The 26,225-nt window shown below is 52.9% G+C and overlaps 11 protein-coding genes across 11 annotated transcripts; 7 read left to right on the top strand and 4 right to left on the bottom strand.

Moving 5' to 3' along the window:
- Window positions 1-2,263: 2,263 nt before the first annotated feature.
- QC763_704590 (uncharacterized protein) lies at window positions 2,264-3,205 on the bottom strand (the record flags this gene model as incomplete). The annotated part of the gene is made up of 1 exon (XM_062915461.1): window positions 2,264-3,205. The coding sequence occupies one exon, from the start codon at window positions 3,203-3,205 to the stop codon at window positions 2,264-2,266; it is 942 nt and encodes a 313-aa protein (XP_062761141.1).
- Window positions 3,206-3,965: 760 nt separating this feature from the next.
- RPS7A (ribosomal protein S7A) lies at window positions 3,966-5,438 on the bottom strand (the record flags this gene model as incomplete). The annotated part of the gene is made up of 3 exons (XM_062915460.1): window positions 3,966-4,628; window positions 4,692-4,774; window positions 5,088-5,438. The coding sequence occupies 3 exons, from the start codon at window positions 5,436-5,438 to the stop codon at window positions 4,262-4,264; spliced, it is 801 nt and encodes a 266-aa protein (XP_062761142.1). The 3' UTR covers window positions 3,966-4,261.
- A 124-nt stretch (window positions 5,439-5,562) lies between these two features.
- On the top strand, window positions 5,563-6,078 carry QC763_704570 (uncharacterized protein; the record flags this gene model as incomplete). Its single annotated transcript, XM_062915459.1, has 1 exon — window positions 5,563-6,078. The coding sequence occupies one exon, from the start codon at window positions 5,563-5,565 to the stop codon at window positions 6,076-6,078; it is 516 nt and encodes a 171-aa protein (XP_062761143.1).
- An 808-nt stretch (window positions 6,079-6,886) lies between these two features.
- Window positions 6,887-8,205, top strand: QC763_704560 (uncharacterized protein; the record flags this gene model as incomplete). Its single annotated transcript, XM_062915458.1, has 3 exons — window positions 6,887-7,091; window positions 7,164-7,392; window positions 7,453-8,205. The coding sequence occupies 3 exons, from the start codon at window positions 6,887-6,889 to the stop codon at window positions 8,099-8,101; spliced, it is 1,083 nt and encodes a 360-aa protein (XP_062761144.1). The 3' UTR covers window positions 8,102-8,205.
- Window positions 8,206-8,228: 23 nt separating this feature from the next.
- On the bottom strand, window positions 8,229-10,173 carry QC763_704550 (uncharacterized protein; the record flags this gene model as incomplete). Its single annotated transcript, XM_062915457.1, has 2 exons — window positions 9,741-10,173; window positions 8,229-9,669 (listed from the first exon to the last, which is right to left on the bottom strand). The coding sequence occupies exons 1-2, from the start codon at window positions 10,037-10,039 to the stop codon at window positions 8,229-8,231; spliced, it is 1,740 nt and encodes a 579-aa protein (XP_062761145.1). The 5' UTR covers window positions 10,040-10,173.
- A 132-nt stretch (window positions 10,174-10,305) lies between these two features.
- On the top strand, window positions 10,306-14,109 carry QC763_704540 (uncharacterized protein). The gene is made up of 3 exons (XM_062915456.1): window positions 10,306-11,135; window positions 11,197-11,787; window positions 11,853-14,109. Exons 1-3 carry the CDS (start codon window positions 11,049-11,051, stop codon window positions 13,740-13,742), a joined length of 2,568 nt encoding a protein of 855 aa, XP_062761146.1. The 5' UTR covers window positions 10,306-11,048; the 3' UTR covers window positions 13,743-14,109.
- A 375-nt stretch (window positions 14,110-14,484) lies between these two features.
- On the top strand, window positions 14,485-15,644 carry QC763_0113880 (uncharacterized protein; the record flags this gene model as incomplete). The annotated part of the gene is made up of 2 exons (XM_062906513.1): window positions 14,485-15,369; window positions 15,421-15,644. The coding sequence occupies exons 1-2, from the start codon at window positions 15,351-15,353 to the stop codon at window positions 15,642-15,644; spliced, it is 243 nt and encodes an 80-aa protein (XP_062761147.1). The 5' UTR covers window positions 14,485-15,350.
- Window positions 14,549-15,028, bottom strand: QC763_704530 (uncharacterized protein; the record flags this gene model as incomplete). The annotated part of the gene is made up of 1 exon (XM_062915455.1): window positions 14,549-15,028. The coding sequence occupies one exon, from the start codon at window positions 15,026-15,028 to the stop codon at window positions 14,549-14,551; it is 480 nt and encodes a 159-aa protein (XP_062761148.1).
- Window positions 15,645-16,205: 561 nt separating the features above from the next.
- On the top strand, window positions 16,206-16,768 carry QC763_0113900 (uncharacterized protein; the record flags this gene model as incomplete). The annotated part of the gene is made up of 2 exons (XM_062906514.1): window positions 16,206-16,556; window positions 16,643-16,768. The coding sequence occupies 2 exons, from the start codon at window positions 16,206-16,208 to the stop codon at window positions 16,766-16,768; spliced, it is 477 nt and encodes a 158-aa protein (XP_062761149.1).
- A 912-nt stretch (window positions 16,769-17,680) lies between these two features.
- Window positions 17,681-21,167, top strand: QC763_704520 (uncharacterized protein; the record flags this gene model as incomplete). Its single annotated transcript, XM_062915454.1, has 3 exons — window positions 17,681-17,800; window positions 18,008-18,361; window positions 18,436-21,167. 3 exons carry the CDS (start codon window positions 17,681-17,683, stop codon window positions 20,734-20,736), a joined length of 2,775 nt encoding a protein of 924 aa, XP_062761150.1. The 3' UTR covers window positions 20,737-21,167.
- A 2,946-nt stretch (window positions 21,168-24,113) lies between these two features.
- On the top strand, window positions 24,114-25,490 carry QC763_704510 (uncharacterized protein; the record flags this gene model as incomplete). The annotated part of the gene is given in 4 exon segments (XM_062915453.1): window positions 24,114-24,537; window positions 24,547-24,897; window positions 24,957-25,196; window positions 25,261-25,490. Coding segments are annotated over 4 exon segments (1,245 nt in total).
- Between the last annotated feature and the right edge of the window lie 735 nt (window positions 25,491-26,225).

The following is a 26,225-nucleotide window of genomic DNA, read 5'->3' on the forward strand; positions in this document are numbered from 1 at the left end:
GGAGCGAGAAATCCATTTTCTGGCCTCCACGTTTCAAAACTCCATGTGGTCACAACCGATAAGAAGGTGCCGCCGCTGTCTAAAGATGGCCTCCACGATGCCGCTGTGCTGACTCAAACCATCAAAACAGCATGTACATGGAGATAGTTCAGGGTATGTCGACCTATCGCTTCTATTTTGGTGGGCGGGGCTTGTGTGCCGAAGGAGGGTGGGAAGAACCCCTCCTTGGGTCTCATGGGCTCTCAGATTTGTGTACACTACAGTCAGTTGCCTTCAAAAGGCAGCATGGCAGCCACTCCTCAAGATCCCGTTTTTTGATTTAGGGGATCACGAGGCTCTAGGTAGTGTAGGCATCCCAAGCTCATCACCACATCACCTACTGCGCGTATCAGAAGTATCATCAACACGGCCCGGAATAGCATCGAGTTATAGAATTATCATTCTTAAGCTCCGAGCTTCGCACCGCCGATCGCCATGGAAGCGAGGTCTTTATGGCCGATCAAGGGTCCCTCCCGTGTGGGAGACCCTTGGATTCTCCCACACACACACTCTCGTGTGGACTGCGGTCCATATCCACCCAACCACTCAGCCTCATGCTCGATGCAGCAGCCCTGATTATCTGCAAGGCGGTACGAGGTGCATCGGGACGGACAAACTCGGCTTCCCGCCGTTTTGTTAGGTTCCCACGAAACCTGCTCAGGTTGTATGCCGATATCTCCATCCAACAGAAAGTAGTGCTGCCTATACTCTTCCAGCTACTGTCACCTTGGTAACACCGCGATCCTTATTAACTCGGGTGCAACAGAAGAGGGGACAGCCGGTCGAAGCCGTACAACATCTCACAGCTACCTTGGGTTGTCTCCAGTCTTTGCATCTTGGGCATCAGGCAGTCAAGAGAGTCACTCTGCATGACGGCCTGTGTTGCTTGAACAATCATACCTCGGGTACCTTATATTGATTCCAACTGGTTGACCTCTTCGCCGGTCAAGTAAACCACCGGCGTTCGCCATGTTCAGTTTCAGAATTTCTCCGAGTTGACCATGACAAAGGCAACCTACTCTGACCTGTTGCTCGACAAATCCGCGTGCTGGAGTAGTGCAGGCATCCCAAGCCTGTTAAACACCTGGACATACCTACTCTGAAAGATTCCATCAGGTTGCACACGTACCACTCAAAGTCCGCATCAAACCCCGATAGATATCAGTCATGAGACAATCGAGAACATGTGAGATCAAATGTCTTGGGCAGGGAGCATCGTGAGACAACCGCATCAACATTCAAAATCACATATCGATCCGCGACTTTCGCTCATAAATGTCCTTCGAGTCTGAGTAATTTGTTGTATTGGGAACCGCCCGGAACACCAAGCCATCAGCATGGCGATACTCTCCCTGTATGATCGCCCTCAGCAACTCTAGGGGGCTTAAAGGTTAGTGTCATCATGATTACCACGTGATGTTGTGTAATCATGTTGATCATAAAACAAAACAAAACAAAAACAAGAGAAGAGAAGAAAAGAAAAGAACAAGGCGGTTGAAAAACTTATCCAGTGTTTTCTGACCATACCTAGGTATGCAAATTCACCCATAAAGTTGTCAGCTTGTTACGCTGCGAGCACTGCCGGGCGGATAGGTAAGTTTGCTGGCACTGTTGATAGAGGGTGTGGTAAGTAGGTACGCAACATGTACGTAACATGATGCAGAGTCACACTCCGTACCTACACCCGTCACATCGGGTCTTTGCTTCAGCCGGGTCATACTGAGATCGTTTCTTCCGACATGTCGTGGCTATGCGTGAGGGTTGAATTGTGGTAGTCCCCCACGGTTACAACCTGTGCAATTAGCACAGAACGATACATAGGTAGAGAGAGGAGAAAATATATTGAGGAGCCTACGGCACAGATTATGTCTGTTCGGATTCCTGTAAAGCAGTTTTTCAATGGCACTCTTATCCTGATGCCACCGATTGAACTGTCCGTTTAGCAGTAACGGTACATTCGAAATTATATTTCGTAGTTTTTCAAGTCACGACACTTGAGTTGAGACAGCCATGGACAAAATCAAAGATGACCTATGGGCTTTGTGCTTTTCAAATTGTCCATTTAACATCACGCACATGGATTGTCGTGGACACATGATTGTGTCCTCTTTGGAACTCGGAATACGCTCATATTCCTGGCTCAAGCAGAACTATCGTAAATGTCCTACATGTCGCTTGAAATGCATGCAAATTTCAGACTCATGCTATGCCCTATAACGCCGTCTCACAAATGTACACCGCCTCCATGGAGAATTTCATGACCCGCCCCAGAACTCCCCTCCCTAACCCAATCCAACACCCTGCCCCAAACCTCCACTCCATCGTGCTGCCTTTCCATATCCTTCTGGATCTTCCCCAACATCGTCACCCTTTCTTCCTCTTCAGACTCTGACGACCCGGTCTCCCCTTCGCTCACACTGTTTTTCCCAAGGCTATACCACCTAACCGCATCCCCCACCCTCAACTTGGCACACCGAGCATCCTTTTCAGGATGACCCTGAAAGGTTAGAATCGCGTTATTCTGGCTGACAAAAGCCTGGTTGTCAACCAACAATTCGTGAAACCCCTTTGGTGCCGTGCCAAGCGCGCGACGGTGATGCTGCTGAAGACTCAAAACCTTCTTCCCCACCTTTCCATGCGAGGTGCTGGCCCGGTGCTGCTGTTGATGATGATGGTGATGATCCCTCGAACCAAAAAACTTCTGCCCCAGCGGCGTTAGAGCCGCCTCGGTCACCCCCAGCTCGGGATGTTCCATATCAATCACCTCGCCACCAAACAGCATCCCAATCGTCTGGTGTCCCCAGCATATCCCGCAAATTTTCTGCCGCGGGTAGTTCTTGACCGTGTCAAGAATGAACTTGTGAACCCTCAAGATCCACGCGTGCCTCTTCCTCGGGTCGGCGTTTCCGCCCCCGATTACGATCAAGTCGTAGTTGTCCCGGCTTAAATCAGGCAGGTCGTTCTCCTGCTTGTAGTTATCGGCCGGGTAGAAAAAAGAGAGTTGAGTGCCCGGGTGGTGGGTGACCTGGGAGAGGGAGCGAATGTACGAGTCCCTAATCTCGTGGATGAAGGGTGAACGGTATGAGTTGAGCAGGATGGCGAGTTTGAGAGGCCTGCTGTGGGGTGCCGTCTTCACGATAGAATGGGGGGATTCTAGAATAGTCATGTTGAATAAATTTGGAATTGATGAGTTGTGTTATTGGATCATGAATAACATGTAACACACACACACACACATACCCGCGGGGTTGAACCTTGGGTGTTTTGACGTGTGTGGTGTTGCGAGTTGAGAGAGCGACTCTTTTGGGAGAAGAAAACAAGAGCCGAAAGAGAAATCAACCCCAGAAACAGTGGGGATTTGCTGCTTATATATGCATTTATTCTCGAATTCCAACACCTGCCGAGAAGGCGTTTGACAAGGGGGTGCACGGTTGGAATCGTGGATGGTTGAAGCTCAGGGGTGGTGGTGGTATTATTAGTGCGTCAGCTGATCACCCATATGGGGACCAACCACCTGGCGCACCCGACGACACCATCTTCGAAACTCATGACATCACTGCTCCAGTTTCTCTCAATGATAAAGAGGTGATGGGACGGGCCTACATCATCAAACAATGCCTTGTTGCTCTTGACCATGTGGTTCTCTTCTTTGTTTTCTGCCCTTCCGCCCAGACTCTAGAAAAACAGGGCCAACGGTTGAACTCCACTGGCGGACAAGGTACCGCTAGACATCACTTCAAAATTGATGCTTCCCAAACACATGGAGGGCCGAACGTTACCCGACCCGAGGAATGCAACGCCAGGAAGAACGGATGAGGCCCGTACGGATGCATGTCAAGAAGTGCATTTTCATATCACGGGACAAATAGCGAGGCCGCCACAGAAGTGATAGGTCGATCAATATGCATGTTCAGCTTCTCTGCGTCGGACGAAGTTGTTCCAATCGCGATGCGCACCTTCAGCGCAAGCCACGAACCAATATCACGCTCACACTATTGTCACCAAAACAGCACTTTGAAAAGTACTTCATACCAGGCTTGTATTTCTGGGGTTGGGGGTATTGGACCATATGAATCAAGCTTGTATTTACCCCAAGCTAGCTAAGACGCCATCCCATTTTGGCTGCCATGCATGCAGTGCACCCGACCCGAAACCCGAATGTCAAACCCAAATCAAAGACCCTTATGACTCCCCATTGAACAAGCTCCAGTTAACGAGACCTCTAGTACTCGGCGGAGCCGGTCTGGGGGAACTCGAAGATGACACCACGGCCGGTGAGGCGCTTGTAAACCTCGGAGTAGGTGTCGAGTCTGTAGTCAACACCGCCGCGCTCCTTCTCGTCAAGGATGACCTTGAGGGTCTTGGAGCCGTCCTCTTTGGTGCGGATACGCTTGCCGACGATCTCGACGGGGTAGACGAGGTCGGTCAGGATAGCATCGTGGACAGCGGTAAGAGTGCGGGAACGGGGACGCTTCTGCTTCTGGAGGTTGCGGGAGCGGGTGGAGCGCTTGGGGCGGGGGAGAATGCGGCGAGCAGCGAGGATGAGGACGTGGCGGTCGGAGAACTTCTTCTCGAGCTCACGGGTCAAGCTGGATGGCCAAGTCAGCAACAATGTTGTCGTTGACAACGGAAACATCAGAGGCAAGACTTACCGCTGCTGGACACGGTGGAAACCCTGCAGAGAAGGAACGGGGACAAAGATGACAATAGCCTTCTTGCCGTGGCCAACCTCGATCTATTTCAGATCCAAGTCAGCATGCGAGCTCCTGGATGACAGTGCAATCCATGGACCGCTTCCCGTCCTATTCCGCGCTGTGGTATGGATGTCATTGATGTCAGGGCCAGCGGACATAGAGAGGGCCGGCGCTGGACTGGAGCGTCGCAACACTCGCCCTCGCCCGTTTTCCCATTGTGATATCAATCTCCCCAAATAGTGCGACTGCCCGACGCGCGGCGAAAATGTGTTTCGAGGTTCGCGACGTCGGTGGAACAGGATGTCCGGGTGTTTGGTTCGTCTGTCAGATCATTTGAGTTCAGTGTGGTCTCACCTCGCGAGCAGAAGTGAACTGCAGAGGGCGGAGGGCAGCCTTGAGGTCAGCAGTGTTGCTCTCGAGGTCGTAGAGAGCGCCAGCGATGGCCTGCTCAAGCTCAGAGGGCTTGGAGTGCGAAGGGCTGTTAGCCGCGATCTTGCTGAGCTGAGGGGTAGACATTTTGGCCGTTGTCGTCGATGGTCGGGTTCCGAAGAAGTCTCGAGATGGGCTCGCTGCGAGGTTGTCAAAGTGGTTGATGGAAAATGGATTGGCCAGGCCTTGGCGGATAGGGTTTGAAAGCCCTGGAGAATTTTCGGTGGGCCTGATTGGCAATATTAGCAGGCGGTGAACTGTCTGTTGCCCCACCATGAATTCTGCCAGGCAGATGGCCAGAGCTCGAAGCTTGGACCACCCGTCAGCTGCAATCCCCACAACATCCCCAATCACCTTTTCGGGGGGCAGACATTACCGAGTGTCGATGCCTAAAGTAACAATGGCCGCCTCAACTCAATCAACGGCCCCTGCGCCTAAAGCTCCAAAGAAGGGCGGGTTTTCACTTCCTTTTCTCTACCGATTCTTTTTCCTCCTTGTCGAACCTATCTCGGCGCTCGTTGGCGCATATTTTGCCTTTTTCGACCAAGAGACCTACCTCAGGCTCACTCACGCCGCCTCTGCCGCTTCGCCGATCCCGACAAGCACATCGATTGTACTGTCTCAGCTTGGGAACCTGTATTTCTTCTTTGCTATCAACGAAGCTCTTGTGCTCAGAGCTACATCTGATATCGTCGTGTGGAGGACCGTCCTTTTCTGCCTTCTCGTTGGCGACCTCGGCCACCTGTATACGGTCAAGCAGCTGGGCGTGCAGATCTACTGGGACATCTTCAACTGGAACGCCATTGATATTGGGAACATTCCGTTTGTGTGTCTTGGGGCAACCATGAGAATCGCGTTCTTGGCCGGCATTGGTTTCTCGTCGACGAAAGGGACGAAATCAGCGAAGGCAGCATAATTGCACGACCATGGAAGACGCGGCAAAGCATCAGGAGCCGCAAAATGATGCCCCATTGTCAGATCGCAAGCGAAGCGCAGGACTCTTGGCCCGTCGGTCTTCCATGTGCCCTGAGTGCTGCCCATCTTTGCGTCTTTCAAGATCGACAAAGCGGGTAGGCATGATGAGGCTCTACGGAGTCTGATATGGGGATCTGGGAATCGAAATATTCAACGGTGCCTGAATCTCCATTCTACCGCCTCCTATGCGCTCGCCTCGACGAACATGTTCTCCCGACGTATGCCAGCCCAGTCTCGGAACCTCGCTCTGTGATTTGTGGGAAAATCGTCATCCGTCAGAATACCAACTGTGGGTGCGACGGCAGCGTGGGGGTATTCTTTGGACCTTACCAAGCGCTGTCACGCTTTGAGCGACGTCGTGGCGGAGCACGGTGGAGTCAGAGGGGAACGACGAATAACACGGCATTGGTCGGAATGAGGTGGGTGTTGACTCCATGAAGTTTTGCCTACCAACTTCCAGCAGCTCGGGAAGAACAGTTCCATGCAGGTGGAAGTCCGGCTTAATTGGTTCTGTTGCACCGCTGGACGGGTCTGGATAATATCCGTCCCTCAGTCAGGGGTGGTAAGAGAAGTTGGGGTTTACCCCTCAGATCATGTCTCGATCAACCCAGGAGGGTGACTGAATAAAAGGCGGGGTGGCCGCTGTCACTATTGTGTTGTTATCTTGTGAGGGACTCCGTGCTTTACAAGAGAAGAATCAAGCGTCCTTGCCTTGCCGTTTCCCACGTCGCTGTCTACTACCTGCCAACATGCCATATCCCGAGACCTTCACCGGGTTCCAGGTGAATGGACCAGAGACCTGGACCGAGTTCCACAAGAACGAGTTCCAACCGAAGCCATTTGGCGATTACGATGTGGATATCAAGATTGAGGCTTGTGGTGTGTGCGGGAGTGATGTCCATACCATCAGTGGCGGCTGGGGAGAGCAGCATTTCCCTCTTGCAGTTGGTCACGGTATGGCTTTTCATGACGATTTCGCCTGTTTATGCACGGTCCCTTCAGCTCGCTGACATGAGGGATGAATAGAAATAATAGGCACTGCTATCCGCGTGGGATCAAAGGTGTCTCTTATTAAAGAAGGCCAGCGCGTCGGTGTCGGAGCTCAAAGTTATTCTTGCCTCGACTGCCGACAATGTAAAAACGATAACGAAACCTACTGCCAAAAACAGCTGGATACGTACGGCGCCAAATGGCCCGACACAGGCATCGTCTCCCAAGGTGGCTACTCCAGCCATGTGAGAACACACGAGCACTGGTATGGTCACCCTTCCACGATTTGACTCTGGAAAGGCGCATACTGACATCTCGTCCCAAGGGTCTTCCCCATCCCCGACGCTCTCCCCTCTACCGTTGCTGCCCCTATGCTCTGCGCCGGCTTGACCGCCTACTCCCCCCTCGTCCGTAATGGCTGCGGCCCCGGCAAGAAAGTAGGCATCGTCGGGCTCGGCGGCATCGGCCATCTGGGTCTCCTGTTCGCCAAGGCCCTCGGCGCCGAAGTCTGGGCCATCTCCCGCACGCACAGCAAGGAAGCTGATGCCAAAGCCATGGGCGCTGACGGGTTTCTGGCCACGTCAGACAGGGACTGGAACGTGCCTCATAAGATGACCTTTGACCTCATCATCAATACGGCGAACTCGTTTGAAGGGTTTGATCTGGACGCGTATCTGAGTTTGTTGGATATTCACGCCAAATGGGTCAGTGTCGGTTTGCCAGAGGATGACGGAATCAAGGTCCGGAACCAGACATTCTTGACCAACGGGTGTTTCTTTGGAAGCTCGCACTTGGGGAGCAGGAAGGAGGTGTTGACTATGCTGCAGCTGGCGGCTGACAAGGGGATCAAGACCTGGGTGCAGGAGGTCCAAATCAGCAAAGAGAATCTCGCTGAGACGCTGACAAAGCTGCACAACAATGATGTACGGTATCGGTATTGCCTGACTGGCTACGAGGAGCAGTTCGGAGCCTGATTAGATCTCTTTACCGATTTGTTGATTCGTAGCAAGGGCAAATGTAGCGAAGTAACTCTTGATCTATGGTATCAGCTACCATCATGATGTTTGAAAGAACGGGGGGTATCTACCATGACCACTCTCATCAACCCTGTTTGATCCTTCCCAGTCCAAGCACACACCAATATGCCAATTCTTTCTTTTCCTTTTGATCCTTGTCCCGTCCGGTTCCAGAAGCAGCATCATCACCTCCACCCTCCGCCTCCCATTCGATCCGCACAAACATGGGAATCTCCAACACATCCTCATCCTGCTTCAACACATCCCGACCTGGTTCCAACTTCAAGGAAGCAGGAACAACCTCGACGATAATACTAACCCAATTCCGGCCTCGCTCCCAAATCTTACCAACCTCGACCTGAAACTGGCTCTCGGTCCCCGCCCGGCGTCGGCTCCTACCCGACGACTCGCGGTCGTTTTCCTTGAGCGCCTCATCCCAGACGTCGGTGTTGGCGTCAATGTCAAACTGCGGGCAGAGAACCGTCACCTTACTGGGGAACCTGCCTGGAGTTTTGGCCGGGGCACCGAGGGTTACTTTGAGGGATTCGAAAATCGGGTTCTTAAACGTCAGAACAAAGTGCACCGGCTTGAGAGGCTCGAGGAGATCGCCCAGGATGGCGGGGGCAGCGGGCCCATTAGGCCCCGGGAGGTTGAGACGGCGGATGGTGATGCTTGGGATATAGCTGCCTGCTACCAACCTGATTCTGAAGCGCGTGGTCTGGACTTTGGCTTCGGGCTTGGAGATGATGTGACGGCAGACAGGGCAGCGCTTGGAGCGTTTTGTACGCAAGAGGTAGGGAACTGGCCGCAGAGACGAGTTGAACCGGGCAGCTCCATAAAGATGAGTTTCTCCCAGGTTGGGCGGCTGGGAGCAGATTTGGGTGCTTGACGCTGTGTCGAGAAAATCTGATTGATGGAGTTGAGTGATCAGTGAGGATTCGTCGAGGTCTGTCTCGAGTAGGCCTTCGTCGGCCGTGATGGCTTCGCGCATGGCGCCCAACTTGGACTTGGCTCTTGGGTCATGGAGCTTTCCGCCCGTGTACAGGTTCATTATTCGTGACAACGAGGACGGCGACGAAAAGCCGAGATCTCCCAGAGACGAGAAGCCGTTATCTCCCGCGTTTGGATCGGCAAGCTGACTGTTATAAAACAGCTTGAGATTCGCAAACTGTGTTTCCAGGTCCGTATCTTGCCCTGCAGCAGCTTCACTTGACGCTGCTAGTGCTGCCTCCCCTCCGCGATGGGACAACTCCTTACGCCGTTCCTTACGTTCCTTAGCCGTGAGTCTGGAAGCGCCTCCATTGCGGATTTTGGCGAGCTGAGCGTGAATACTATTCGGCTTGTCAAACTGAATGCAGATTTCGGTCGAGCTCCAGCTGCAGTAGGAGCAAATCAGCGAGTATGTCGTGTGCGGTGTGCCAGCGCGGTCAGGGGCAAGTAGACTTGGGTCTGACGGCGGTGCCTCTATGCTCGTTACGGAAAGGGGCCCAATGCATATTGGGCACTGAAAGCAGCTGCGAGTACATCTGAAATTGATCTCTTATTAGCAACGCCTACCAAGGGCAAGCCGAACACCAGACATAGACGACGAACGGACCTGTTGCCCTCACTCTTAAGGTTGCTGCTCGGCACTTCAAACAGACAACTGGGACAGAAGTAGGTCGCAATCTCCTCAGTGATACAGCGAGGGCAGCGAATCTGGTGACAGTCTTCGCAGTACAAGAGATACTCGAGGGGGTAAAGACTGAAGTTGGCTCGCGGGGCACGGGGATCGAAGGCGTTATCTTCTTCGTCACCGTCGGCACTGGTCGGCGATGTTGCGTCTGAAGGCCGCCCAAGCGATGCTGAGTCGGAGCAGGGACATTGAATGTACGTGTATGGATTCAAGGGCGCCATTACGCCCCAGCACTATATGAAAACTGCCACAAGCAAGAAATGGGAAGTAAAAGTCGTCGGAGGCTGCCGCTGCGTGGACACCTTCATGTGGCCCCGCACCTTTTCGAGCTGGAGTTTAATTGCAGCTTCCAAAAATTGGGAGCTTGACGCGCTTGATGGGCAGTTGACACGCGCCGCCAGTTAATTTTGGTGGCACCATTCCAAACCCTAACCCTTTGCATCCAAGCCACATCATCCCGTCTCCTTCCTCTTCCACAACCTGGAGTCCTCAAACATCAATCCCCATTGTTTTATAGTACAGTCAAAGTTACTTGCAGTTGCGCGTGACTCGGTTAATTTTCGTCTTTTACGGACCTAACAACAGACGATGATGGATCGCGGCACATGGCTTGCAGACAGGATAAGGATCATGCATCATTCGGTTTGGAATGCTGAGATATCTCATCCTCGCAGACGAATCCGGATGTGCGATACAAGCGTATCGTGGTGACACCCATGTGCCCTGGGTCATGCAAAGCTGAGGTTACTTCCTGTGGCCCCCTCGTGGATCTGCTTCACCGTAAGGTGAAGCAGATATCACATCCATACTGTAGCAACACGTTAAATGAATGGCGATAGTGGTCCTGGAGAGACGGCATATCTTACAGACTTTACACATCTTACCAGCAGCATAATCACACCATAACCTGCTTTAGCAGTGGAACTGAATGACCCGCCTGGTTTACCTACCACCGGAACTGGCGTCCGTCCAGCTAACCTTATTCTTGGTCGTCCGTTCTTGGGGCACTGGTGAACCAAACACCTCCCGGCACCCCGCGCTTCCGCCATCCCATCGCCGGCAGAGCTGCTAAGTGGCCAGCATCGAGCTCATAACCGACATATCTCTCACCCGGCGAAGAGACGGCTTCTCCAGCCAGGAACTGCCTCTGGCAGTGCGTTGACTTGTGGCTCCGAGTCTCCGTGGTCCTCTTGGATCTTTTGGAGCCGGTGAATAGTCACCTCAGAGCTTATGGAACGTCCATCAACCCCAATATCAAACCTCAAGAGGTGGGATGGCGATACCAAGGGGTGTACGGCTTGGGATAGCCTGAGAAGGGTACTTTTTCCATCAGCGTCTAGCACTGGGTCGAGGATAATCCTACTAACTTGGATTCCAGGACCCGGAGCTATGGTCTAGGGACGGGAGCTGCCTCGTCTACTTGTACGAGCAAGGTATCTCACGGCGGGGTCCCTCGTTCAAGGTCAATCTTGATGTGCTCTTTGCGGCCAAATGCCACCCCTTGGTGGCGAGATATGCTTTGCGAGATACTCCTGATTGGACATCGTCAGACGCCGAAGAAGCTCTGGTGAACGAGCTCATGGGTGACGCCATTTCAAGTGATAGGGTCGAACTCTACATCCCAAATCCTATATCTGTCGGCAGGCCAGATGTTCGGAACCATCAGATTTCTATTCGCAACCTCTTTGCCTGGGTGTTTCGTCGGCCTGTTGTGGGTGAGCACCTCGGGTCGGCACTCATCAGTCTGCTGAATAGCTTGAGAGAGTATCGTTGCCCTGATGAAGATAACATGGACAGCATCCTGGGCTACATAGATGAGCTGGGCTATCTGGACATGTCAAACCGACCCTTTCACGCCCTCGCTTTGGTACACTTTGCTGAGCACTTTCGACTAAAAGATCTATACACTGATGCTCTATGTCATTGTGTGGGTATGTCTGACCATCTCAGTGACATTCCTGAATTTCAAGTGAGTTTGGACAGCATCTTTGTAAGGCTGCTGGGTATCGGTTTGTCTGACACATTGGGCTACAGATTATTAGCTCTCAAACGCGGAAACTGATACGACAAACCAAGGCTGAAATGAGCACATACTTGGGCAGAGCAGGTCAACAGCTTCGAGACTTTCTAGAAAGCGACTTCCGAGAAAGCCAGACGAAACTCACCCCAGGAGAGCATTCGCACTTGGATCGGTTTCGAATGTTTCTTGCGGCGTACTTTACAAAACGGCTAGGAAGATACCCACCGGCATCGATTGAGCCACCATATCTTGTATTTGAGCGGGATGTCTATGCCACAATGCATCAGGACCTGGACGCCCTGTACCAGCACCTTGCGGACACTACTCTCTGCACCACTAGCATGCCGACCTTGGCTCACCTCAAGACCGGCGGCACAATTCTACAGATTGTTCATGGATTTGACGAGCGGAATAAGTTCACGCCGCTGGACCATCCTCTACCTTTGGTGCCGGAGGTGATTCCGAAGCCGGCGACCCGCAAGTTATCATGGCTCAGCAGGAATGACAAGGTGAAACCTAGACAAACATTGGTTGATCATGCGTCTTTGATCAAGGCCACCAACAAGCAGAGTTCACTGATGGCAAATCCACTTGTTGTCGCTTATCGGAAGCTCGAAGAAGATGCAGTCTTCTTTCCTTCCAAAGCAGACAAGAACGAAAAGCTGACACAAGCTGACACACGCAAGGCCCGTTGGGTTCTGATTTATTGCATCAGCCAAATACTGCGAAGTTGTTCATACTCCCCACCGACATGCCGGAACATGGAGGGCGTTCGGTACAACATCGCCATTGACACCAGCACCATCATACATCCATGGGGAGACGAGCCAGAGCCCCCTTCTTCTCCGGCTCCAGCGTGTCCAATGCTGAAGCGATCAAACACTCTTGCCAACAGGCCATCATCCCCAATTTTGGGAAGGCCCGCTTTATCCGAAGCCAAACTTTCTGTTCCACCATCCTGCGACAGCCTCTTGACCGTGTCACCACCCAGTTACACCCCGGTGACCGTCCGGCCATCTATCGGGTCTCTCTCGGCTCGAAAATCACATTACTTCCGCGCGTCATCCTCATTTGCCAAGGCAACCCCTCTGCGTGCCTTCTCGACCTCCAGCCAGCAATTCCATTATCCCCATATTCCCATCCGAGTCGGCAGCACCCGTCGTGGCAGATTCCGCCGCCCTTCCTGTCACACTTTTGGCTCTGTCGACAGGTTTTCAGTCGAAGATCTCAAACCTCTGCCCCTCAGCCTGACAGCCCGCGGGCCACAGGCGAGCGGTATTTGCTCCTCATCAACAGATGGCTTGGCTTGGGCCAGTAACGATGCAAGCAGCAGAAGAAGCAGCAACAGCAACAGGAGCAGCAGCGGCAACAGTGGAGAAGACAGCATCGGGGACACCAGCAGCAAAGTCTCAGACGCGTCCACCGAGGTTACCACACCGGACAACATTAAATCCACTGAAGTTTCCGTCACGTCAGCTCCCGATGTTCTCTCCGGCCTCGCCGGGTTACGTCCCCCTCCACCACCGCCGCAGTCAGCCTTGCCACCTTTACCCCTTTCGTGGCCGCCTCACGAGGGGCAGCTTCACGGCGATGGTAATCGAAGCAAGGTATCGTCTATGGGTGAGACAAACGGATATGAACAGCAGCGAGACGAGACGATCAATGATTTAGAGGTGAGCATGCAAAAGATGGCGTCGAGCGATTCCGTGTGCACGCTGTCCAGCAGCGTGTGCTCGGATGTTGCGCAGTCACAGCATAGTTTGAATCAATTGCCACTGCCGCAGCTGCCCCCGTTACCTAAGAAGAGCAGCAGGAGGAAGCTGGCGGGATTGCATCCTAGACCTCTGAGGATCAGGAAGGTGGCGGCTACGGTTGGATTGGGTGGAAGTTCCCAGCAGCAGTAAAGCCTGAATGGGGGCGGGTATGGGGAATGGGCATAGGAGGTAAAGGAGTGTGCACAGTTTGTTGGATTGGTTCAAGTTGGGTTGACATGCCCACCTGGTTGTTGGGTTTATGACTTTGTACTGTCGATATCCACTCGGCTTGAATTTTGCAACATGCATCTAGAACATGAGTACATAGTCGTCTCTTGTCAGGAGGAACAAAGCTTGTCCTCCTCACCGAAACTTTGGCTCGGAAATCCACAAGGTGATAAGAGTTGTAGTCCAGAGTTAACTTGGCAGGAACACAACATGGATTAACACGGTCCAGAAGAACTCAAAACGCATTCCACGTGGCAAGGTGTTACTACTTTGGTGAAACAGTAGAAGCGTTGTAGACACCACAACCATCATGGTACCAAGCAATCCTCTCTTATCGTACAAGTTGTTGAACATAGGAACAGACCATAGCAACACAAACTTCCATGGTTCTCGGACCGATGACTAGACACAACCTCGAGGTACAGCTTACCTGTGGGACAGAAGATGTGAACAAAGTTCGTATGCCCTTGTCTTGTACGCCGTGGTTATCCAAACTCTAAGCTCCCTGCTTGGATATGGCTATGTCGCGTCACGGTTGCAACCGAATGTAGATTAGAGTGTATCGTGTTTGTGCTGGCAGTACTACAGTTGCCCCATTCTCTCATGTCTATTTGTCCCGTTCTGTCCAAATTCTATCCAGGTGATCCTATCAAGCCAGGGGTATCATCGCCCTCCCTCCCTCTCCCTTAGTCATAAAGTAAACTCGGTATAGCCCACATAGTACCTTCTCAAGACGCCCGGGTCTTGAGCTGGACACCGTGCCACTCCTTGACCAAGTCCCCCAGCGCGGCGTTGACCAGCCTCTGCTGCTTGAGCATGTTCAGCCCCCTGAACTTCTCAGAAGAAATGTCGATGCCGTACATGGAGCCGCACCCGCCAGAGATGTCTTGCACCAGGAGCTGGGTCGGCGCAAACTCTGCCACGAGTATATCCCACACTTGTGCTTCTCCTTCTGTCAAGTCTTCTGGTTTGGGAAGAGCTGAAGGGGGCTCTGAGGACTGGGAGGCGGAAGCTGCGCTCTCTGACGAGTAGAGCCGTTGTGCATGGGCTGCGATTCGTGGGAATTGGTGTTGGGGGCGAGCGGGAATAGCGAAGTTGGTAGTGATTGCTGGTGCGCAGCGGGTGGTGGCGGCAAAAAGGGTTCGCTTCGGGACGATGGAGGAGAGCCTTTGGGCGAGACGGGCGCGCAGACAGGTACGGCAGATCATAGTGGGCAATCTTTGGGTCTAACGCTGTGATATACTGAATGGCAGCGTAGTAGCGGTTGTGTGGCCGAAACGTGCTTGTATGGGGGGCTGACTCGGATCAAAATGCGTGAATGCCTTCACCAAAGAAAAAATGACGATGCAGCAAACAGGTCGAGATGGAAATTCCAGAAAACCGTTTGGCAATTCAATTGCTTGACTGGGAAATAAACGGCCTCTGATTGGATGCCAATGGTTCGTGAGACCCCACCCCCTCCGCGTTCCCCGCGATCTCCCGGGGCCGGCAACCTGATGGCCCCCACTTTCATTCTTGAACCATCCCGCCATGTCGAACAACAACCACAGTAGGTGAGCTGCCGCAATAAAACCAAACGATAAGGTTAATAGAGCAATAGATCTCGAGAATGATGTGCCTAAACAAGCAATTAACGGTCTGCGTGTATATTCAATATACAAGCCGCTTCAGGATTGTTGTGATGCTACTTGGGCTTACACCTTCCAATACAGGCGACCAAAAGAGACCTCCGGCTCCAACTGGCAGGCATTCTCGTTCCACCGATGCAGCATAAGCCACCAGAACGTTGCTCTCTCGATGTCCGAAGCGGAGGAAACAGGCTAACTTCTCAAGTCTCATCTAGGACGGTGTAACCGGCTGTGATCTCGCCATCATGCCGTGTGCTCGTGACACTGTCGACATACTTGTCCTAGGAACCCAAGCAATATGTCCGAGGACCATCGCAATCTATACTCAATACTATCGAGTCCCTGATCGGCAGCATGAGGCCTTGAACCGGCACTCGTATCGGCAGCGGCAGCACCGTGACAATCTGGACAATATATACGCAACGGCTAGGATATACCCGATGCGTGCGACTTCGGCATATTTCACACCCTCTTCTCTGCGTTTCCAAGCATGCTGCCGAGAGCGCCCAATCTGGTAGGATGAGCAGGTTAGGATGTTATGGACATGGAATGGGAGATGCTACCTGTCAGCCTAGACTTGGTGGGGGGAGAGAAACACACGGAGTCATGCCTACTACATTCATATTTGGCGATTAATTGCAACCATACTCAACTCCACAGATCGCCCAAAGAGACGGGAGTTGGCGCTCGTCTTGTCAAATTTCACTGTGAGTGTGACTGTTGTCGACAATTCGGAAGCCCCTGAACCGGTGGATGCATGGCTGGGAGCAGGGGATCGTGCGGGGCAATGCGGGGTGCCCTCCTGGTTGCTGCCAGGGCTGGCACGAGGCAGCCAGGGGGCCGCCGCCATTCTCTCCTTGAGCTTCTCCAGTTCTCCAGCTTCTCCAAGCAGTTCCAATTCTCCAGCTTCTCCTCATCAACCGGCGTACGTTGCGCTGGCAGCAATCTGCAGGAACCGCTGGGAGGTGCAGAGGTGCATGCTTCAGCGAGGCGCAGCACCAGAATGTTTGGTCATGACAACCTCTTTTTGTATGGCTTCCACCGGAGGATGGCATCCGCAACCCTGCCAGCTTCTCGCATCTTGTCGTCCCGATCCAGTTCGCTCATGGTGAGAGACATACATTGCGCTACTGTGGGTGTGGGTGGCTGGACAGGGGATCAATGCCGCTAACCTGAATATTCCCGACTGTGTAGCACCTTGTTAACGCCGTTGGGAAAGACTCGATCGATTCCATCGCCACAACGTCGTTTCGAGCAACCCTCCAAGCCAGCCAAGCATGCTCCCAAAAATGGAAGCCGCCCATCTGCACCCACGGATAACCTCTGATGCGCCAAGCCAAAACTGGACCTGGAAAAAGAGGACCCTCGATTCTCTCACCTACCTCTCTGAGCCTCCGAATGAGCTCCCCCAAGATATCCCAAGACCCTTCCAAGAACCTATGGAGCACGGAGGATCCTGGAACTCACAAAGGACGGAATATACGGGAGACTGATCAAGACGGTTCCCTGTCTCCGTCATATGGAACAAATGCTGCACCTTGCACATCTCTGCGCTCTTTCTGCAGATGGCCATGGTCTCTACCCGTGCAATGCCGTGCCTGGCCCTTCTTCAGCAACCTCAAGTCCCGTGGACCTTGCTCCCGTCCATATTAATAACGCTTGGCCATAGATCCCGAGGCCCAATCGAGGTTGCATTCCTCGCGCTGTGAGATGGGAAGGGAATAATAGAGCAGCAGCCCAAGCTGCCCTGCCCTGGCAAGGCAATACGGTACCACCCAGCGCTCTTTTTGCCAGCGCCCGGTCACGGATCCTCTCAACAATAGGTGATTGACCAATGGGATGCTCCAATCGTGCTGTCGATAAGAAATCTGGGTAAATTCGGTCGCAACCTCAACTTGACGTTCCTGACCATTTGGGGGGGGGGGGGGCGACATGATGGGACATGGGCAAGCGAACCGTAGCAGACCCGAGAACGGTTCTGATGAGACCTCTCGTCACTCCCGAACGAATTCTCCGCTCAGTCATGGCCATATATATAATAGCGAAGCCATGGCACCACTTCAGCCTCCAGAGGACGACGCCCTCGCCGGAAGCCCGAGGTTGGTAAATCAAGTTCCAGGCCTTCGAGGAAGAGCGACTCGCCATCCCTTCATTCCTCTGCCTGTCTAGACGTCCTGCCTCCCGTTTCGTCTTCTATACGCCAGTCCCCTCATTCGGGACCACCAAGGCAACATGGTCCGGTTAGATCTCGCGACTGTGTTGCTGGCGGTGGCAGCTGCAGTGAATGCGGTACAGGTTGACACGCCCGAAGTCCTGCCAGGTGCATACATTGTTGAGTATGAGAATGATCAGGTATGATACACCAACCAGTCCCGGATCTACGACACCAAGGCGTCCGTTGTATAATGCTGCGCACAAGCCGGTTCATACAAGGCAACTGTGCGCCCTGCATTATGCAGATGACGTTCGTTGGCAGCATCATCTTCCTCAGCCAACTATTCGAGACATGTCGGGCCGCTTCCCTAGCTTCTGCTCTGACACTAACAAACTCATCTTCAGGATTCCAATGCTTTTGTCCGCAAGTTTGGGGGGAGGGCATCACTTCGCAAAGACTTGCGCTTCAAACTGTTCAAGGGTGCGTCGATTCAGTTCAAGGACACCAAGAATGCCGAAGAAATGGCGGCCAAGGTGGCCAAGCTGCCCACCATCAAGCGAGTCTTCCCTGTGCGACGGTACCCGATCCCACAGCACGATGTTCTTTCGACGGGCGACGATGCTGCTGCCCTCGTCAAGCGCCAGCTTGGCGGCAACGTCACCAACAGCTTCTCGCCGCACCTGATGACACAGGTAAACAAGTTCAAGGAGGCAGGAATCACAGGAAAGGGCATCAAGATTGCCGTTATCGACACGGGTGTAAGTTGATATTCAGGGCCATTGGTTTGGTGGACGGACGGACAATGGTTCCGGCTAACATCGGGGTGCCCTAGATCGATTACACTCACCCGGCTCTCGGGGGTTGCTTTGGTCCAGGCTGCTTGGTTTCCTACGGGGCTGATCTAGTGGGTGATGCGTTCAACGGTGCGAACCAGCCGAGACCAGACAACGACCCCGTTGATAACTGCAATGGCCACGGCACACACGTTGCGGGTATTATTGCTGCTCAGTCAAACAATCCCTACGGTATCGTCGGGGCCGCCGAGGGCGTGCAGCTGGGCGCCTACCGTGTGTTTGGCTGCCAGGGCGATGTGGGCAATGACCTCTTGATTGCTGCGTACAACATGGCATATGAGGCTGGAAGCGACATCATCACAGCCTCTATTGGCGGTGCATCAGGCTGGAGCGAGGACCCTTGGGCTGCCGTCGTCTCACGAATTGTGGAGAACGGCGTGCCATGTGTTGTGTCGGCTGGAAATGATGGCGCTGCCGGTGTCTTTTATGCTTCGACCGCGGCCAACGGCAAGCAGGTGACTGCCATTGCGTCTGTCGACAACGTCATCACGCCCGCGCTTCTTGCCAACGCGACCTACCAAATCGATTCCAAAAGCGAGTTCTTTGGCTTTACTGGCGGCGACCCGCAAAGCTGGAACAGTGTCAGCCTCCCACTATGGACTGTTAACTACAACACGACAGATGAGGCTCACGGATGCGACCCTTATCCTGCCTCCACCCCCAATCTCTCTGGCTACATTGTGCTGATCCGTCGTGGCTCTTGCACCTTTGTGCAAAAGGTCGAGAATGCTGTTGCGAAGGGAGCCAGGTATGTCATTTTTTACAACAACGTCCCAGGCACACTCAGCGTGACAGCGCGAGTGCCGGGTCTGTCGGCTGTTGCTACCATTCCCTCCGGTACGGGCGAGCTGTGGGTGGAGGCGTTGGAATCCGGGAAAAGAGTGCTGGTCAACATGGCCAACCCGTCCACGGCCCCCAAGTTCCTCGCCAACTTTGACAATCCGACAAGCGGTGGTTATCTCAGCAGTTTTACCAGCTGGGGTCCTACCTTTGAAGTGGAATCCAAGCCTCAATTCTCCACCCCTGGTGGCTACATTCTGTCAACCTACCCTCGTCTTCTCGGTTCATATGGCGTTCTTTCAGGCACCTCGATGGCTTGCCCCTTGGCGGCGGCCATCTACGCCCTGGTCATGAACGTCCGCGGCACCAAGGACCCAAAGACGATTGAGAACTTGTTGTCATCTACAGCAAAACCCAACCTGTTCCGCCGGGATGGTGTATCCTCCCCATATCTGGCTCCTGTTCCCCAACAGGGTGCTGGCCTGGTGCAGGCATGGGATGCTGCCAAGGCTACGACCCTACTCAGCACGTCTGGCCTTTCTTTCAACGATACAGATCACTTCAACCCGGTTCAAACATTCACCGTCTCCAACACGGGTTCGTCATCGGTCACTTACTCTCTGAGCAATGTCGGTGCCGCTACTGCCTACACTTATAGCTCACCCGGCGCTCTCACGCCTGCTTCTCTCCCCAGTGTTGAGCTGACGGGTAACTTTGCCTCCCTGGCGTTTACCCCTTCCACCTTCACCCTCGGAGCTGGCCAACGCAGGATCGTCACAGTCAAGGCGACGGCACCCACCGGCCTCGACGTGAAGCGGTTGCCCGTTTATTCTGGTTACATCGCCATCAACGGCTCCGACAGTTCGGCCCTTTCCCTCCCCTATCTCGGTGTTGCTGGCTCCCTTCACTCGGTTGTTGTCCTTAACAGCGACAACACCCTGCTTGCACGGGCCCGCGACAGCACCAACTCTCCTGTGGCGGCAAATCTGACCTTCACCTTGCCCCCACCTGGACAATCCAACATCACAGCCGTCCGCAACCGCGCCGATATGCCCAAGCTCGTGGTGACACTGGCTATGGGTAGCGCCATGATCCGCGTCGACGTCGTGCCCCTGACCAACTGTTCGACAGCAGCGCAGAACGCCAAGGTCGTGTTTGGTACTCGCACTCTTGGCCAGCCAGAGGAGTTCCCCAGCTGGTACAACCCCCGCGGGACCTTGCAGTACGCCTGGGATGGCAGGCTCGCTGATGGAAGCTACGTTCCTGCGGGTAGGTACAAGCTCACGGTGAGAGCATTGAAAATATTTGGAGATGAGTCCAAGTCCGAAGAATATGATGTCACGGAGACTGTGCCGTTCAGGATACGGTATCTGACTGAGGGCAAGACGCAAAAGAGGAAGAGGTTTGTCAAGGGGGAGAGGGCGCTATGGACGGTCGGGGTGGAGAGGAGGCAGACGCCGGAGCAGTGTGAGGCTGACGAGAGGACTCTCAAGCAGTGAGCTGGTCTGTTGGCATAAAGGGAGGCTGGAGAAGAGAAAACCAAGGGATGTGTTAGCATGAGATTTTCTTTTTTTCTTTCTTTCCCCTAGTTGGTCGGTCTTTCTATTTTGGGGGGGGTTTTTTTTTTGGATTATGGGATGTACTGAGCAAGCAAGCGTAGCGCTGAAATGCGTGAAGCGTACATGTAGCAAAGCAAAGCAAATTGGGAACAAAGTACTGGCTCATGTGATTTTGGCTCAATGTATCGTCATGAGTAAGGGAGAGGAAGAGACGGGGTAATGAGGGCTGGCTGATGGGAGGCTACTGCAGGTATGGTTTGTTCTTTTCTTCTTGTAGTGACGGTAGTGTGTTTCATTCTTTTTCAGCTCTCTCTCATGGTGTGATCTATCGTTTTTTGTTCTTCTCCCTTAAGCCCGGCTCCCCAATTGCCAAGTTCTCATGATGTTGCTTTTTGGTCAAGGTGTGTGAGTGGCCTGCATTTTCTGCTCTTGGGGCTGGCGTCCCATTTCCGCCCTGGATTTGAGGTCCGAACATCCGAAGCCGAACACACGCCTGAGCATCCCTTGATCTTGCCGTCGGATTTGTTGACTTTTCATGGATGGCAGGTACCAAAGTTATTCTCGGAGATTCAGTGGAGATGATTTTGATTTTTTGGAAAGTCTTTGGTGCCTTTTTCAAATTTTTTTTCGTCGTTTTCACTTTTTTGAAGAAAAGAGCGTTGCATGTGATTGATGTCTGGCTCGGTTGTGTCATTGGGTCGCTTGAAATCAAGAACTATTGGACGGGTGCAGTGTTGAGTTTTTTGATGGCGGTTTCGTTACCAGCAAAACACAGGTCGGTAGCGAGAACAGACGGACCAAAACACTTGAAGAAGGGTCATGAGGTTCCCCCCGCAAGGAACTAGTTCTCGTTGAGGTGTTGCTATTTTGAGAGCGAGTGTAACCGCAACCCAACCCAACCCATCAGTCTCGGTTCAGTTTACCTGCCTACCTAGGTACTTGGACAAAAACATGGTGGCTTATGTGTCGTGTGAAAGCGTGACATGGTGACAACCCGGGTCTTGGTGTCGTGCTGGATGTCCGTCACCGGTGTATTGCTTTTTGGTTGGTGACATCGCCGACACATGGAGTGGCATGGCAGGAAGGCTGACAGGAAGGACACACTCCCGTTACCAGCGGTTATGTGTGTGATCAAAGAGACAATTGATGCTCAAGGGGCCAATACGAGGCATGAGTTTGTCATGACGTACACAAGAACAGAATCAAGTTTTGAATTCTGAAGACTGTTTCTTACTACTGGGTTAGGGATGCAAGACAAGATATTCTAGTCAGCGGGTATCTGTTAATGCCGTGATACCCGAGCCGTGAATAACCTAACTATGAGGGTAGTTGAGTAGGGCGGGATGCATGAAATTTTCGGCTGTGTGAGATAGCTGTGTATGTGATCCGACACCTCTGTCACCAATGACCGTAGGTGTATGGCGGAAAAGCCCCGAAGAGCTGGATAAGCTATGCACACAGCAATGATCGACAGGTACCCGTCATAAATCAGGCAGGCAATCTGGGATTGGTTATGGTCCCAAGCCCTTGGTACGGCACCCAAACGAGGGACGGATATGTAAGGGAAAGAAAGGTTGTGACAAAGTTCCTTTTTCTTTTTAAAAAGCAATTCGAGTACGAGCAAGCCACGAGGACGAGCAGCTTTCTCATTCGAGGTGTACCAAGGTTTTGTATACTACTTCAAACCCGTTGCCTCAATACTATGCAAACGCTCGGAGGACATGTCTCGCATTTGTGAATTACTTCAACCTCACTCTGTCGTCGGCAACCAAATTCCTGGCCTTCCGGGCAAAGAAGCAAGATTAGACACACATCCTGCAATTTGCTTCCTCGTGTTTTTGCTGCACGCATAGACCCCCAAAAGAGCGAAATTGGAAATGGCAAACGACTGAAAATGCACAGAGAGATGAGTGGCCGACATCAAGAAACAGAAGCGGGAGGTTAGTTCAAGAAGTCGAGGGGATGATCGTGAGCCCAACGCGATGTTTGTTGCTTTTGAAAGCGGTGATACACCGCTAGCATCGACGCCGTTGAATTTCTCTTCAGCAAAGGCGAAACGATTGTCAAATGAAATGTTGGTGAACGGGCGGTATGGATCTCACGCAACAAAACTAAGGATCGCGGACCACAGGAGTTCAGCTCACGCGACTTCAAGGTCTCCCACCGCCGTTGTTGTATCACCACAACCCCACCAGCCACTCCCTATCTCAACGGTGTTGGGCGCCTCCAGAGCCTCTTGGCCACACTTGCCAGCGCCGTTTTCTTTTTGTGTGTCTTCAGCCTAGTCGGGGACCTGGTTGTCGATCGTGATACCCCTGGCAGGCCTGCAAGATGCGGTCTAATGCGATTTAATGACATCGAAAGGGGGTTGGCAGAATTGCTTTCGGGTCTGAACAGTGGCATTGTGGTAACTTGACGCTCAGCCGTTGCAGAAGAACAAATATTGTCTTTTCCCGGAGTCATCCAATCTGTATGCGTAGGTAAAAGAGATTCACAAGAAAACTGACAGTTTGACGTGCCAAGAGACAGGCTGCCCATGTCCAGTTTAGCTTCCGCAAGAGCATCGAGCAAAGATCGACGCCACCCCGTTTGCTGTTAGGGTAGAGAAGCTTCGGTCTGGACTAAAGTTAGCCAGGACTAGGGTTATGTGGGGGTTTATCTCTTGGGATGAACATCATGATGGATTTGCAGTAAGGTGCCGATAGGGGAAATATCTCATACCTGGAATGATCAAGTAAATGGGGGGCTTCCAAGACGATAACTTTGCAGCAGCAGCTGACTGCCATGCTTGATGGTGCGACAACGCCTGCCCTCATCCAGTAATAAAAAGAAGAAATGATGAGGCTCGATATCAAGCAGTGCAGATGCGGGCAAAACACCACGCTCTCGGCCCTGCATCCAGTGTCCACATCCAGAGATAGGGCTGGCGATCTCCCAGCGGGTCCGGCAGCTTGGCGCGGACTATTGAGATCGACGACGACAAGCTCCAGAAAGACGAGTGTCCAGGTTTGTAAGTGCCTGTCTTGGAAGAAATCGCTGTGCTCATCTCCGTCAAGAACGGCATCATCCGGGCCAGGTTTGATTGTCACGAGACAGGTATATAAATCTCATGATGCCCTCGAGTAGAGACACATTCTCTTTTCTCATCCTCATCATCTTCACCTTCACCGCCGCCCTTCCCAACTAGTATTTTTCCTAATCAATAATATCCAACTCCAGTCGCTCTTTCGAGACTCTCCCATCCCTTAATATTGCCTTAATATCATCTTTAATCATCACCACCACCAGCACCATCCACAAAACACCAGACAATCAAGATGAAGTTTCTCAACGCCGCCATCGCCGCCGCTAGCTTCGGGTCCGTCCTCGCTGCGCCCGCCATTGACGCCCGCCATGACAAGCCTACTACCACGGTGACTGTCCCAGCTGATTGCCCATGCAACACTGGCTCTCCTGCCGGCAGCAGCAGCATCAGCCTCCCTACCAACCTTCCCTCGGTTTCTGTCCCGGTCAACATCATCCCCTCAACCTCTTGCACAGATGATGCCGCTTCTTCAACAGGTGCTCCAGGCACTCCCGGCACTCCCAATATCCCCGGCATTCCCAATGTTCCGGGCACCCCCAATGTTCCGGGCACCCCCAATGTTCCGGGTGTACCCAATGTTCCCGGCACTCCTGCTGTTCCCGGTACCCCCAACGTTCCCATCGTTGATGTCGATGTCGACGTTCCAGGCACACCTGGCACACCAGGCACACCAAACACCCCAGACATCCCAGGTAACGACAGTGACGATGACAACGACAACGACGACGACAGCAGTGACAGCGACAGCGATGATGAGGACAACAACGGTACTCCCATCGTCGATGTTGATGTAGACATTGATGTTCCTGGCACCCCTGGCACACCTGCTATCCCCACCACTTCTGGCAACCCTACCATCGACCTTGACGTTGTCGTTAGCCCCATCGTGGACCTCGATGTTGAGATCACTATTCCTGCCATTACTGCTGATGTCGATGTTAACGTTGTCATTGCCGACCTCGTTGCCATCATCGTCCAGATTGAGGCTCAGGTCCAGACCGATATCCAGCTCATTCGTAAGACTCCCCGTTTTCATCATGATCAAGACGTATATGTTGCTAACATCACGGCCTAGTTGACATTATCGGCGCTGTCGACATTGATGTTGATGCTCTCATTGCCGTCCTCATCGACCTCCAGGCCCAGATTGACCTCCTCGTTGGCGACATCACCCCCACTCTCAACGGTCTCCTCCTCAACGTTGACCTCCTTGTTGACCTCAACCTCGCTGTCGTCCTCGACCTCGTTGCCGATGTCCAGGGTCTCCTTGGCGAGATTGAAGTTACCGTCCAGGGTCTCCTTGCCCTCGATGCTGGTACGTCTTGCCGCCTCATTAGCTGCCCCCACAACTCAGATAGAGATGCTAACATGCCAATCAGACATCCTCCTCGTCATCTCCGCCAACCTCGAGGTTATCCTCGGTCTCGTTGTCGACATCTCTGTCCCCATTGTTGACGTTGTCGTTGACATCGTTGCCAACGTCGGTGCCTCTGTTGGTGCCGTTGTTGCCGGCGTTGTTGCCGACATCCAGGTCGTCCTCGATGCCATCGTCGACCTCACTGCCCTCCTCCGGGTGGACCTTGGCACCATCGTTGCGCTCCGCAAGTAAATTGCAATTCTGAGCTTGCTGATGAAGGAACAAAGGGGTTGTTGGTCATGAGACATGCATATGACTAAAAGGGATTGGGTTAATTCCCGGCTGCTAGAGTAGAAGCTGGGTTGCGAGCAGGAGTTGGTTTTCAGCTGTTCCTTGTCAGGGTCTTCTCTTTTTTTGTCGATAGTTTGTGGTTTTGTATACTTAGATTGTAATTTTGATAGTCTTGTGTGTTTTGCCAGAACTAGTTCCTTGTTCTCTTCGTGCTTTGTGAACAGTCAACCAACCCAACTCAGGGCATCGGCATTTGTCAATCCCGCAATGACATCAGAGCCACCTTGAGGTTAGTGAAGCACGAGGCTTTCATCCGTCAAAGTTTGTCTACACTTTGGACGAGTCGGTCAGTTTCGGCGCCGGCGCTAGAGATTCGCAAAAACCACCCACCAAACAAATCACACCTGTTCAGGTGCTGGATGGAAAAATAAGGAAGGAACGATGCGAGGGTTTCCAGGGGGCCAGACTCATCTTCACATGCTTCGGGAACTTGACCATCGCGGCTGATGGTCCCCCAAAAAGGTCTGGCCCCGTCAGAAATAAGTTAGTGTTTTCATCCTCCCCATCACCCCTTTGCCGGCTGGCTGAACATCAGTTAGTTGCCTGGCAAATATCCCAGGCTGTCACGACTCAACGCTTCCCTTTGGTTTCATTGGCCTCTTTTCGAGTCGCGGGTGTCCCCTTTTCCTTCTCCAT

The sequence above is a fragment of the Podospora pseudopauciseta genome (assembly GCF_035222475.1).
Source record: "Podospora pseudopauciseta strain CBS 411.78 chromosome 7 map unlocalized CBS411.78m_7.2, whole genome shotgun sequence".
Taxonomy (NCBI): Eukaryota; Fungi; Ascomycota; class Sordariomycetes; order Sordariales; family Podosporaceae; genus Podospora; species Podospora pseudopauciseta.

Bases quoted from the DNA above. Each gene is read 5' to 3' on its own strand.
- QC763_704540 (XM_062915456.1), top strand. From the start codon at position 11,049: ATGGAACGTCCATCAACCCCAATATCAAACCTCAAGAGGTGGGATGGC. The intron at 11,136-11,196 runs GTACTTTTTCCA...CTTGGATTCCAG, and splicing joins CTTGGGATAGCCTGAGAAGG to GACCCGGAGCTATGGTCTAG. The intron at 11,788-11,852 runs GTGAGTTTGGAC...ATTGGGCTACAG, and splicing joins GTGACATTCCTGAATTTCAA to ATTATTAGCTCTCAAACGCG.